The 14,755-nt window shown below is 34.0% G+C and overlaps 1 protein-coding gene across 7 annotated transcripts in view; it reads right to left on the minus strand.

Annotated features, from left to right (window-relative positions):
• Window positions 1–212: 212 nt before the first annotated feature.
• The window catches only part of TOGARAM1 (TOG array regulator of axonemal microtubules 1), a 138,243-nt gene continuing 123,700 nt past the window's right edge, over window positions 213–14,755 (minus strand). For all 7 annotated transcript variants that reach the window (XM_077126864.1, XM_077126862.1, XM_077126863.1 and 4 more), the window contains 4 exons: window positions 13,223–13,412; window positions 10,050–10,269; window positions 1,958–2,044; window positions 213–1,368 (listed from right to left, as the gene is read on the minus strand). In XM_077126864.1, coding sequence (XP_076982979.1) covers window positions 1,115–1,368; window positions 1,958–2,044; window positions 10,050–10,269; window positions 13,223–13,412 — 751 coding nt within the window. In that variant the 3' untranslated portion in view covers window positions 213–1,114. The remainder of the gene's footprint in view (window positions 1,369–1,957; window positions 2,045–10,049; window positions 10,270–13,222; window positions 13,413–14,755) is intronic.

The following is a 14,755-nucleotide window of genomic DNA, read 5'->3' on the forward strand; positions in this document are numbered from 1 at the left end:
TCAAAAATAATCTAGCCCAGCTCTCACATTTTAGAGATGAAAAAACTGAGATCAAACTAGGTAATGACTTGCCCAAACAGCAATTATCTGCAAGGCTGGAACTATATTCCAGATCTACAGTCAGGATGAAAGCAACATGTCAATATTACAAAATATATTTTTCCATTTTAACAACTATGGAAGTTAGGAAAATAGGACAACTCTCACACATCTACAGAAATAAATCCTTTTATTTTATAACATTCCTTTTCTTTTTTAAGATGCATACAGTACTTGTAGCTCAAGAATGCTGAGAAAAGCTATAGAAGACCTGGCACTATTTTTGAGAATTATACAACTGGGCAGCAAAATAACACCTTTATAAATGTCATGACATATAGAAATAAAATTTAGTGTTTGCACACACAAATAGGGAAGTTACATTCAACACGTTTTCTTAAAACGTGCATTTAAAATTTCCAAATGTTTTCTAAAACTTTGGTTATCATGCTTTATTATAACCTGCTAAATTTCTTAATTATATAGATGATTGAACCCCAAAGGTATGCAAACATATCACATTAACACAGCAGCAAAGGCAAGCTAATACTGTACAATCATATTAGCAGACTGATTTCAAAAATACATGTTTTCCACAAATAGCACACAAAATTTAGTTTCTGATAACATAGTTCAATAACTTTTCTTCCATTTTATAAACTAAGGCTGAGTAATGAGACATAGCAGAACATGATTATATAATAAAAAGTATATTTTTAATTACAAATCTAATTGTACATATAGGACAATAAACTGTAGTTTCTATAGAATAGAGCAAATGAGCAGGACTTATCTCAAAAATATTATAATTGGATTCATTCTGTGTGGCCTTGTATTTCATGAATATTAGGCTATACTAACTATTTTAGGTTTTTGTGTGATAAGTGCAAGTGGTTGGGTTGATATAGGACAGATGTGTACTCATAGGGTGCAAATAAAATAGCCATTTACTTAATTTACTGGGTGAGTAGTGCAGGCACTGAAAATGTAACTCTGAAAAAGTTCCCATTTGTCATCATGTAAACAGTTTTGTTCATCATACCCTATTTCATCAGAGTAAGAGTCATAATTCATTTTAAATTGTCATATCAAGTAATTCTTCCAAACTCTTTTTGATATGTGGTGGTTGAGATGCTGCCTGAATTAACAAATTCTGACCCATCTGTGCAAAAAGTGCTTTGGATAATTTAGCTGTAGCTGTTCGTATATTTCCTCCAGCTCCAGGCAAAGAGCCACTATTTGTCATGTTTCCTAAGAGATGCCATAAAACAACCAGCACTTTCTGTTCTGTGGCATGGGGCTTCCTTTGATAAAGTTCCATAACAATATCTGAAACACAAAAACCCGGTAAACAGTTAAGGGTATTATTTTTTTAACAAATTCATTTTAGTTGTTAAAAAGCACCTAAATTATACTAAGCTTCTTCCCTATGCTATCTGTCTTAAAATGTCAAGCATCTTAAAGAAAACTAATGAAATAAGAAGACAGAAACTTTTCTACCAAAAAATGGAAAAACTGATAAAGACAGGCATCAAACCACAAATTCATCTTGATGTTTTCCTAATGTAAATAAAATGTAAATAAAAATTTATATATTTAACTATAGACCTTATAGAACAATTTTTTAAATAGGAGTTTTCTATAAGCACCAGAATTTGATTTTAATATCTTTATATTTTTCCTATATTATTTCTGCTAGTAGGATGACTAAATACTGAAAAAAAACATTAACATTTTAGAGAAAAAAATTTTGAGTAAATGTCTCAAAAGGTTCTTTTGTACATTACTATATGATTTATTTCTGCAAATAGGTAATGCTATTGAATTTGGTAATATACCAAAATAAGATTGAAATGCTCTTCAATTCATCCTTAGCTAGAGAATGGTTTCTTTAGAAAATACACTTGAAAGTACTTACCAGCAAGCTTTTCAGTCATATCTTGTTTTGCTTTCCCATTTAAAAACTGAGCTTTTGTGCAGAATGGCTGTAGAAGTAAGTAATTGTCTAAACAAAAAAGGACAACACAGACATATATTTAAAGAGTTACGAGATCTTAGTTATTTTCTAATATATAGCACTGAAAGGAAAAAAAGATTCATTTTTAAAATGCAAAAGTATTAAACTTCTTTATCTACAGAGTTAATCACAGTTTAAAATTCTCTATAAAACCTTAAACCTTAATAGTAATATTCTTTTAGTAAATGAGAAACAAATATACCTTACAGAGTATTAGGAGCTATCATATGTTATAAGAAAGAAAAAGAATGATCATCTCTTAGGTACTATACCTCAAATGATGGTATAGGATTATAAAAAACAGAAAAATTTATTTTTGGCAGTAGGTTTGAGCTTTACTGATTTTTTTTTCACTTTTAATTTTGAAATGATTATGGATTCATAGGAAACTGCAAGGATAGTACAGAGAGGTCCAATACACCCTTCGCCCAGTTTCCTCCGATGCCTATACCTCACATAAGGATAGCACAATATCAAAGCCAAGAATTTGACACAGTACAATGTGTGTGCAATGGTTATATTCATTTTGTCACACAGTTGTACAACCATCAATGCAATCAAGTATAGAACTATTGCATCACCACAAAGACCTTTCTTGTGTTATTCCTTTAGAGAGTCACATCCAGTCCCCCCCACACCATCCTGACCCTCTGGCAACCAGTAATGTTTTCCTTCTCTATAATTTTGTTATTTTGAGAATGCTATATAAATGGAATGCTACCGTACATGAACTTTTTGAGTTAGCTTCTCTCAATCAGCACAATACCCTTGAGATCCATCCAAACTGTTTTCTGTATCAGTATTTTCTTCCTTTTTTTATTGTTGAGTTGTATTACATAGTATGAATGTATCACTGTTTAACCAGTCACATGTTAAATAATATCTGTATGATTTCCACTTTTTTGGCTATTATGAGAAAAGCTGCTATGAGCAATTGCATGTAGGTTTTCTGTGGACATAAGTTTTCATTTCTCTGGCATAAAAAAATGCCCAGGATTACCTGATGGGTTGTGCAATAAGTGTATGCTTAGTCCTTTTTTAAATAAACAAACTATATTCCAGAATGGCTGTAGCATTTCATATTTTTACAAGCAATATATGAAATCCAGTGTCAGCATTTGGTATTGTCACTATTTTTTATTTTAGCTGTACTAACAGGTATGCAGATATTATGGTCTTAATTTGCATCTGTATTTCCCTAATGGCTTATGTCCTTGCATAAAATCTTTTCATATTCTTGTCATTCCTATATCCCCTTCACTGAAATGTTTCTTCCTGCCCTTTTGCCTATTTTTTAACTGGACTGTCTGGCTTTTTTAAATGTTGAGTTTTCAGTTTTGTTAATATATTCTGTTAATATATCCTCTGTCAGATATGTAGTTTATAAATATTTTCTCCTAGTCCATAGTTTGTCATTTTATCTTAATAGCATTTTATGCAGAGCAAATATTTTTAGTTTTGATGAAGTTTAACTTACTGATTTTTCTTTTATGGATCATGTTCTGGTGTCATGCCCAAGAACTTCTCACCAAGCCCTAAGGTCCTGAAGATCTACATTATTCTAAAAGCTTTACAGTTAGGTTTTACATTTAAATCTGTGATCCATTTGAGTTAATTTTGTGTCAAATGTATAACTGAGGTTGAGATAGAGAAAAAGACTGAAGGCCAATTTAATGGGATAGTATTTAAATTATCATTAAAAATACTAAAGAAGCTCTTTCCCTGGCTGCGGCGACCAGCAACCCTCCCTGCGTTCGGACACCCTCCCTGCATTCGGACCCCGGGCCGGCTCAAGCCGCTTCGGCTAGCGAACCCCCAGGACGGCGAGAGTTTTCCAAAGTTTAAGGTCCCACAGCACCTTTTACTGGTGGGACCCGCAGACAAACGTGTGCCACGAGCGCCACCTACTGGGCAGGATAAGAAAAACAGAACCCAGAGATTTCACAGAAAAATATTACAACCTTGCTGGGTCCAACACCAAGAGAAATCTGAATAAATGCCCAGACGCCAGCAGCAGAAGATAACTGTCCACGCTCAAAAGATTGAGAATATGGCTCAGTCAAAGGAACAAACCAATAGCTCAAATGAGACACAAGAGCTGAGACAACTAATGCTGAATATACGAACAGAAATGGAAAACCTCTTCAAAAATGAAATCGATAAATTGAGGGAGGACATGAAGAGGACATGGGCTGAACATAAAGAAGAAATAGAAAAACTGAAAAAACAAATCGCAGAACTTATGGAAGTGAAGGATAAAGTAGCAAACATAGAAAAAATAATGGATAGCTACAATGATAGATTTAAAGAGACAGAAGATAGAATTAGTGATTTGGAGGATAGAACATCTGAATTCCAAAAAGAAACAGAAACTATAGGGAAAAGAATGGAAAAATTTGAACAGGGTATCAGGGAACTCAAGGACAATATGAACCGCACAAATATACGTGTTGTGGGTGTCCCAGAAGGAGAAGAGAAGGGAAAAGGAGGAGAAAAACTAATGGAAGAAATTATCACTGAAAATTTCCCAATTCTTATGAAAGACCTAAAATTACAGATCCAAGAAGTGCAGCGCACCCCAAAGAGATTAGACCCAAATAGGCGTTCTCCAAGACACTTACTAGTTAGAATGTCAGAGGTCAAAGAGAAAGAGAAGATCTTGAAAGCAGCAAGAGAAAAACAATCCATTACATACAAGGGAAACCCAATAAGACTTTGTGTAGATTTCTCAGCAGAAACCATGGAAGCTAGAAGACAGTGGGATGATATATTTAAAATACTAAAAGAGAAAAACTGCCAACCAAGACTCCTATATCCAGCAAAATTATCCTTCAAAAATGAGGGAGAAATTAAAACATTCTCAGACAAAAAGTCACTGAAAGAATTTGTGACCAAGAGACCAGCTCTGCAAGAAATACTAAAGGGAGCACAAGAGTCAGATACAAAAAGACAGAAGAGAGAGATATGGAAAAGAGTGTAGAAAGAAGGAAAATCAGATATGATATATATAATACAAAAGGCAAAAAGTTAGAGGAAAATATTATCCAAACAGTAATAACACTAAATGTCAATGGACTGAATTCCCCAATCAAAAGACATAGATTGGCAGAATGGATTAAAAAACAGGATCCTTCGATATGCTGTCTACAGGAAACACATCTTAGACCCAAAGATAAACATAGGTTGAAAGTGAAAGGTTGGGAAAAGATATTTCATGCAAATAACAACCAGAAAAGAGCAGGAGTGGCTATACTAATATCCAACAAATTAGACTTCAAATGTAAAACAGTTAAAAGAGACAAAGAAGGACACTATATACTAATAAAAGGAACAATTAAACAAGAAGACATAACAATCATAAATATTTACGCACCGAATCAGAATGCCCCAAAATACGTGAGGAATATACTGCAAACACTGAAAAGGGAAATAGACTCATATACCATAATAGTTGGAGACTTCAACTCACCACTCTCATCAAGGGACAGAGCATCTAGACAGAGGATCAACAAAGAAATAGAGAATCTGAATATTACTATAAATGAACTAGACTTAACAGACATTTATAGGACATTACATCCCACAACAGCAGGATACACCTTTTTCTCAAGTGCTCATGGATCATTCTCAAAGATAGACCATATGCTGGGTCACAAAGCAAGTCTCAACAAATTTAAAAAGATTGAAATCTTACACAACACTTTCTCGGACCATAAAGGAATGATGTTGGAAATCAATAATAGGCAGAGTGCCAGAAAATTCACAAATACGTGGAGGCTCAACAACACACTCCTAAACAACGACTGGGTCAAAGAAGAAATTGCAAGAGAAATTAGCAAATACCTCGAGGCGAATGAAAATGAAAACACAACATATCAAAACTTATGGGATGCAGCAAAGGCAGTGCTAAGAGGGAAATTTATTGCTCTAAATGCCTATATCAGAAAAGAAGAAAAGGCAAAAATTCAGGAATTAACTATCCACTTGGAAGAACTGGAGAAAGAACAGCAAGCTAACCCCAAAGCAAGCAAAAGGAAAGAAATAACAAAGATTAGAGCACAAATAAATGAAATTGAAAACATGAAAACAATAGAGAAAATCAATAAGGCCAGAAGTTGGTTCTATGAGAAAATCAATAAGATTGATGGGCCCTTAGCAAGATTGACAAAAAGAAGAAGAGAGAGGATGCAAATAAATAAGATCAGAAATGGAAGAGGAGACATAACTACTGACCTCACAGAAATAAAGGAGGTAATAACAGGATACTATGAACAACTTTACGCTAATAAATACAACAATTTAGAGGAAATGGACGGGTTCCTGGAAAGACATGAACAACCAACTTTGACTCAAGAAGACATAGATGACCTCAACAAACCAATCACAAGTAAAGAAATTGAATTAGTCATTCAAAAGCTTCCTAAAAAGAAAAGTCCAGGACCAGATGGCTTCACATGTGAATTCTACCAAATGTTCCAGAAAGAATTAGTACCAATTCTCTTCAAACTCTTCAAAAAAATCGAAGTGGAGGGAAAACTACCTAATTCATTCTATGAAGCCAACATCACCCTCATACCAAAACCAGGCAAAGATATTACAAAAAAAGAAAACTACAGACCAATCTCTCTAATGAATACAGATGCAAAAATCCTCAATAAAATTCTAGCAAATCGTATCCAACAACACATTAAAAGAATTATACATCATGACCAAGTAGGATTCATCCCAGGTATGCAAGGATGGTTCAACATAAGAAAATCAATTAATGTAATACACCATATCAACAAATCAAAGCAGAAAAATCACATGATCATCTCAATTGATGCAGAGAAGGCATTCGACAAGATTCAACATCCTTTCCTGTTGAAAACACTTCAAAAGATAGGAATACAAGGGAACTTCCTTAAAATGATAGAGGGAATATATGAAAAACCCACAGCTAATATCATCCTCAATGGGGAAAAACTGAAAACTTTCCCCCTAAGATCAGGAACAAGACAAGGATGTCCACTATCACCACTATTATTCAACATTGTGTTGGAGGTTCTAGCCAGAGCAATTAGACAAGAAAAAGAAATACAAGGCATCAAAATTGGAAAGGAAGAAGTAAAACTATCACTGTTTGCAGACGATATGATACTATACGTCGAAAACCCGGAAAAATCCACAACAAAACTACTAGAGCTAATAAATGAGTACAGCAAAGTAGCAGGTTACAAGATCAACATTCAAAAATCTGTAGCATTTCTATACACTAGTAAGGAACAAGCTGAGGGGGAAATCAAGAAACGAATCCCATTTACAATTGCAACTAAAAGAATAAAATACCTAGGAATAAATTTAACTAAAGAGACAAAAAACCTATATAAAGAAAACTACAAAAAACTGCTAAAAGAAATCACAGAAGACCTAAATATAGATGGAAGGGCATACCGTGTTCATGGATTGGAAGACTAAATATAGTTAAGATGTCAATCCTACCTAAATTGATTTACAGATTCAATGCAATACCAATCAAAATCCCAACAACTTATTTTTCAGAAATAGAAAAACCAATAAGCAAATTTATCTGGAAGGGCAGGGTGCCCCGAATTGCTAAAAACATCTTGAGGAAAAAAAACGAAGCTGGAGGTCTCGCGCTGCCTGACTTTAAGGCATGTTATGAAGCCACAGTGGTCAAAACAGCATGGTATTGGCATAAAGATAGATATATCGACCAATGGAATCGAATAGAGTGCTCAGATATAGACCCTCTCATCTATGGACATTTGATCTTTGATAAGGCAGTCAAGCCAACTCACCTGGGACAGAGCAGTCTCTTCAATAAATGGTGCCTAGAGAACTGGATATCCATATGCAAAAGAATGAAAGAAGACCCATCTCTCACACCCTATACAAAAGTTAACTCAAAATGGATCAAAGATCTAAACATTAGGTCTAAGACCATAAAACAGTTAGAGGAAAATGTTGGGAGATATCTTATGGATCTTACAACTGGAGGCGGTTTTATGGACCTTAAACCTAAAGCAAGAGCACTGAAGAAGGAAATAAATAAATGGGAACTCCTCAAAATTAAACACTTTTGTGCATCAAAGAACTTCATCAAGAAAGTAGAAAGACAGCCTTCACAATGGGAGACAATATTTGGAAATGATATATCAGATAAAGGTCTAGTATCCAGAATTTATAAAGAGATTGTTCATCTCAACAACAAAAAGACAGCCAACCCAATTACAAAATGGGAAAAAGACTTGAACAGACACCTCTCAGAAGAGGAAATACGGATGGCCAAGAGGCACATGAAGAGATGCTCAATGTCCCTGGCCATTAGAGAAATGCAAATCAAAACCACAATGAGATATCATCTCACACCCACCAGAATGGCCATTATCAACAAAACAGAAAATGACAAGTGCTGGAGAGGATGCGGAGAAAGAGGCACACTTATCCACTGTTGGTGGGAATGTCAAAGGGTGCAACCACTGTGGAAGGCAGTTTGGCGGTTCCTCAAAAAGCTGAATATAGAATTGCCATACGACCCAGCAATACCATTGCTAGGTATCTACTCAAAGGACTTAAGGGCAAAGACACAAACGGACATTTGCACACCAATGTTTATAGCAGCATTATTTACAATTGCAAAGAGATGGAAACAGCCAAAATCTCCATCAACAGAAGAATGGCTAAACAAACTGTGGTATATACATACGATGGAATATTATGCAGCTTTAAGACAAGATAAACTTATGAACCATGTAATAACATGGATGGACCTAGAGAATATTATGCTGAGTGAATCCAGCCAAAAACTAAAGGACAAATACTGTATGGTCCCACTGATGTGAACGGACATTCGAGAATAAACTTGAAATATGTCATTGGTAACAGAGTTCAGCAGGAGTTAGAAACAGGGTAAGACAATGGGTAATTGAAGCTGAAGGGATACAGACTGTGCAACAGGACTAGATACAAAAACTCAAAAATGGACAGCACAATAATTCCTAATTGTAAAGTAATCATGTTAAAACACTGAATGAAGCTGCATCTGAGCTATAGGTTTTTGTTTTGTTTTGTTTTGTTTTGTTTTGTTTTGATTTTACTATTATTACTTTTATTTTTTTCTCTATATTAACATTCTATATCTTTTTCGGTTATGTTGCTAGTTCTTCTAAACCAATGCAAATGTACTAAGAAATGATGATCATGCATCTATGTGATGATGTTAAGAATTAATGATTGCATGTGTAGAATGGTATGATCTCTAAATGTTGGGTTAATTTCTTTTTTTCCGTTAATTAAAAAAAAAAAAAAAAAAAGAGAAGGGATAATTGGAGATGAAGGGATACAGACTGTACAACGGGACTGGATATAAAAACTCAGAAATGGACAGCACAATACTACCCAATTGTAATGCAATTATGTTAAAACACTGAATGAAGCTGCATGTGAGGTATAGGTTTTTTGTTTTTGTTTTTTTTGTTTTTTTTTCTTTTTATTATTGTTTTAATTCTTATTCTGTTGTCTTTTTATTTCTTTTTCTAAATCGATGCAAATGTACTAAGAAATGATGAATATGCAACTGTGATGTTATTAAGAATTACTGATTGTACATGTAGATTGGAATGATTTCTAATTGTTTTGTTAATTCTTTTTTTAATTAATTAAAAAAAAAAATGAATATTGACTCAATAAAGCAATTTTCAGAAGAAAAAAAAAATACTAAAGAAAAATGAAAATAAGAATGCTTGACAATGTTAAATGAAAAATTGAATAGCTAGAGTTCCAGCATTATACAAATATACAGGATCAGCAAAACATTGCAAAAATGGAAATGGTTGTATTAAAATGGAAGAATTACTGGTGATCAAAATTTCTCCCTTATTTTAATATATTAACTTTATAATATTTTATATTTAAAAAATAATAAAGAAACAAAAGTAGGAATGCTTAAGCAAAGTAAAAATAATTTGAGTGTCAACATAAAATGTCTTACCCACATGCTGACTCAACGCTTGAACAACATTTGTGGCAGCAGCATATATCCCTGGATTCTTGGAATTCAGGTTATTATCTACTATTGCTGGAATTAGCATGTTGATTATAGGAGATAAGTTGTCTCTAAGCAAAGGAATCATTTTGTGCATCGTTTCAAGAGCCACCAAATTTACTTTACTATTGGAATCATGAAGTCGAGATTTAAAAGCATCAAAGATCTGAAAGTAAATTGGTAAATTATTTAAAGTGAAATAATGCTTAGTTATTATATTTCAATTCCATTATAGCATTTCATAGTATCCTTTATTCTATTCTGTTTAAAAACATGTATACAACATCCTATTTAACCTAAATTTAGGTAACAGAAACTTTATAAAAATGTGGGTGCTAAATCTATAGTGTCTGAATTTTCTTAGCAAAAAAAGAAAGCTTCAAAAATTACCCCTCAAGACTTTAAACATCCTGATAAACTAAGGTTGGGAAAACTGGCTTAGTAGGCAGATGACTGCCTGTTATAAATGTGATAAAAATGCTGTTTTTTGGAAGATGCAGGATCAGCTTCGCTAACTCTAAGAACTTAAAAAGTTTCCATTTCTATCTCTATTCATAGCACAAGTGAAAGGTAAGTTTTACAGTGTCAGTTTCAGTTTTTTATGAGAATTTTAGAGGCAATTTCAGTTAAATTTTTATTATTGCCTCAACATGATTACTTGAATAATTATTGCTTAATAAATTAAGTTAATCCTTAACTTTCATAAATTAAAGATACCACAAAGTGAATGCTAAACAGTTCTTCAGTTGTATCATGTGAATGAAGAGCTTCTTGGGCTGACAGTATTAACTAATAATTTTTAAAATTTGTTTATTATTTTTCATGTTAAAAATAGTCTTCTCGAAGGGGGGAAAATTCAACTTCCCCAAGTTGAATTCTTGATATTCTCACAAGCAGTGTGGACAACCAAAGCTATAGGCTGAGCCCCCAGTCTTGGGGTTTGTTCATATGAAACTTAATCCCACAAAGGATAGGTCAAGCCTACTTAAAATGAGGCCTAAGAGTCACCCACAAGAGAACATCTTTTGTTGCTTAGATGTGGCCTCTCTCTCCAGCCAACACAACAAGCAAACTCACCACCCTCCCCTTGTCTATGTGGGACATGACTCCCAGGGGTGTGGACCTTCCTGGCAATGTGGGACAGAAATCCTAGAATGAGCTGGGACTCAGCATCGAGGGATTGAGAAAAACCCTAGAATGAGCTGAGACTCAGCATCAAGAGATTGAGAAAACCTTCTCGACCAAAAGGGGGAAGAGCAAAATGAGGTAAAATAAAATGTCAATGGCTGAGAGATTCCAGAGTCCAGAGGTTATCCTGGAGGTTATTCTTATGCATTAAATAAATATCACCTTGTTAGTCATGATATAATGGAGAGGCTGGAGGGAACTGCCTGAAAATGTAGAGCTGTGTTCCAGTAGCCAGGTTTCTTGAAGATGATTGTATTATGATACAGCTTTCACAGTGTGACTGTCTGATTGTGAAAACCTTGTGTCTGATGCTCCTTTTATCTCTCTTATCAACAGACGAGTAAAACATACAAAATAAAAATAAATAATAGGAGGAACAAATGTTAAAATAAATTTAGAATGAAATGCTAGTGACAATGAAAGGGAGGGGTAAGGGGTATGGTATGTATGAATTTTTGTTGTTGTTGTCTTTTAATTTCTTTTTCTGAATTGATGCAAATGTTCCAAGAAATGATCATGATGATGAATATGCAACTATGTGATGATATTGTGAATTACTGATTATATATGTAGAACGGAATGATCATAAGTTAAGAATGTCTGCATTTGTTTGTTGTTATATTTAAAAAGAAGAATAGTTTTCTTGGGCGGGCCATGGTGGCTCAGCAGGCAGAGTTCTCACCTGCCATGCTGGAGACCTGGGTTTGATTCCCAGTACCTGCCCATGCAAAAAAACAAAAACAAAAACAGAATAGTCTTCTCAAAAGATTTAGTTTTATTAAATTTAACTTTTTAGTTTATATGACACAGTTATATGGTACTTTTCTTTTGAAAATTAAAAGAGAATACCACTATAAGTAAGAGCAGCTATGGTGTGTCGACCAAGCTTAATGTATATTATATAAATGCAAAATAAAATTTAATACATTACTAATAGAATTAACTAAAGTGAATTCTGATGAAGCATAAATAATCTATGCTCTGGTACCACTAGCATTTACTAATATCTCACATTTTATTGCTGGCTGTCTAATTAAAGGTAGGTATATAAACTGATAGATAGATTTCTAACCCATACATGAAAAGTTTTATTATCTATTTTGAAGCATTATCGGGTTCATTAAATGTCTTTGTTTTTTTAATATTTATTGATTTACTCAATATTTATGTATTGAATGCCAGGTTCTCAGAGCTCTGAGACTACAGATCTTTCAAGGAGCTTACCATCTCATGGGAACAATCAGATAAATAAGTGGCATCTCCCCTATTATTTATTTATTTTCTGTACTTATTTTTTATTCATCTGTCCATACCCTGGATAAAGGGGGCATCAGAGATAGGTTTTCACAATCACATGGTCACATTGTAAAAGCTGTATAGTTATACAATCATCTTCAAGAATCAATGTTACTGGAAATCAGTTCAGCAGTTTCAGGTACTTCTCTCTAGCTACTCCAATACACCATAAACTAAAAAGGGATATCTATATAATACATAAGAATAACCTGGAGGATAACCTCTTAACTCTGTTTGAAATCTCTCAGCCGCTGACACTTTTTGTCTCATTTCTCTCTTGCCCCTCCTAATGTACTTTGAACATAGCAAAATCTAAACCCTAAGGTCATGAAGAGCTTCTCTTATGATATCTTGTAAAATTTTTACTTAGGTTTTAAACTTGAATCTATGATCTTTTGGATTAATTTTGTATAAGATGTGAAACTGAAGTTGAAACAGAAAAAAATAATAGAAAAATTAAAAAATAACAGCAGGGAAGGTCAATTTAATGGAATGGTATTTAATCATTAAAAATGATTTAATTCACTTTTTCCAATAAACATTTAAATAAAGTACTAAAATTCAGAGAAATGTTTCTATTAATGAACTTTATTAGCCACAGATTTCAAATGAAAAGTAATTTCAATTGCCCTTACCTTCACAATGTTTCCAACCACAAGCTCTTGATTATTTTCAGTATCTGATAAAAGCTGCTTAATTCCATTAATTCGATCACGAAAGTCTTTTGCATTTAATAAACCCGTTATAACTTTAATGTACTCAGCACTTTCTAAGGAATTACGGGGAGCTGCTTTTCTGGTGATTTCACGAATTTCAGTTACCATCCTAAAGTGAAAGAAGGGTGAATTTAATTAAATTGTTGTTAATGTTTTACAAAAATCATAACTATAATAAAGAATTCTCATTGCACATTTACTTTTCAGAAATTCACAAAATGTGTCTGTCTGATCCATGAACTTTATTTTCAGATTTCTTTTATAGATGAGAACCTATAATCTTTCTTAATATTAGAGAGTAACCATAGCCATAATATCTGTATCAATCCCCAGAACCAAGCCCTAGTTAGTGATTCATTAGGAGGATTTACAGGACTCAGCATAAAGTCGTACATACGGCTAAGATCTAGGTCACACGGAAGACATAAAAGCAAAATCAGCAAAGAGAAGAGGCACATGGGGAAAATCCAGAGGAAAGCAGGAAGACGCTTCCCTGAGTAGTGGAGTCACACAGGGCTCCCAGGGGAGTTACTCAGAATGTGCTTTATTTCTTCAGCAATGAATTGTGAATACATGGGTAAGATGCTGCAAACCTGGGAAACTTATTAGAGATTCAGTGCCCAGGACTTTAGTACTTCTACCTAGCACATACCAAAATTCCAGAGTCCAAAGGGGAAACAGATCTTCACTACAAACTATTTCTTTGGCCCAAACAATTTAGGCACAATAAAACAACCTTATTATCAAAGAATGGTGATAACATTCTTGAAACTATTTGCCAGACACCAGCCAAGGGCTAATCTTGTAAGCAGGCCTATCTGTGGCTAGTAGTCTCAGGCCTTCTATGTTAACACTTTCTGTCAAGGTTTCCTACCCTCATGAGTTCTATTTAAGTTATCTGAATCTCTTTCCCAAACCCATGTCCCACTGAAGATTAAGGGACACTACCTTATCAGGAAATGGTAGGATTCTTCCAAAATTCAAGTCCCCAAGATGCCAGACAAGGACCAATCTTGCAAGCAGGGTTTTCTACAGAGAGCAGTCTCAGGCCTGTTTTGTTCATTCTTTTGTACAGTATTGGTGGAGAACACACATGGGAAAATTGGAAAATTAGAATCAAGACCCTCAGGATTTTCTATGGCACTGACTTAGTATCAGTAGAATAATGGTTTTCCGTGACTATACAGGGGTAACTCAATATAGTAGATGATGATCCCTTCCAAAACTAAAGAGTTATGCAAATTGGCAGGTTTTAAAGACAATGGTCACAATTGCTGTTTCAAGGACTAGCACTATTAAAATCAGCACAATGGTTGTTTTAAGAGCAGGGATTAGTGGATGTCTCAGATTTACGTAGATAGGATAAAGATTAAAATATAGATCCTGGATTATTTTCCTTTTATTTAAAAATTTTTTAATAAATTAATCTGAGGTTAATTTGTGAAAATAATT

The sequence above is a fragment of the Tamandua tetradactyla genome, chromosome 14 (genome assembly GCF_023851605.1).
Source record: "Tamandua tetradactyla isolate mTamTet1 chromosome 14, mTamTet1.pri, whole genome shotgun sequence".
Lineage (NCBI taxonomy): Eukaryota > Metazoa > Chordata > Mammalia > Pilosa > Myrmecophagidae > Tamandua > Tamandua tetradactyla.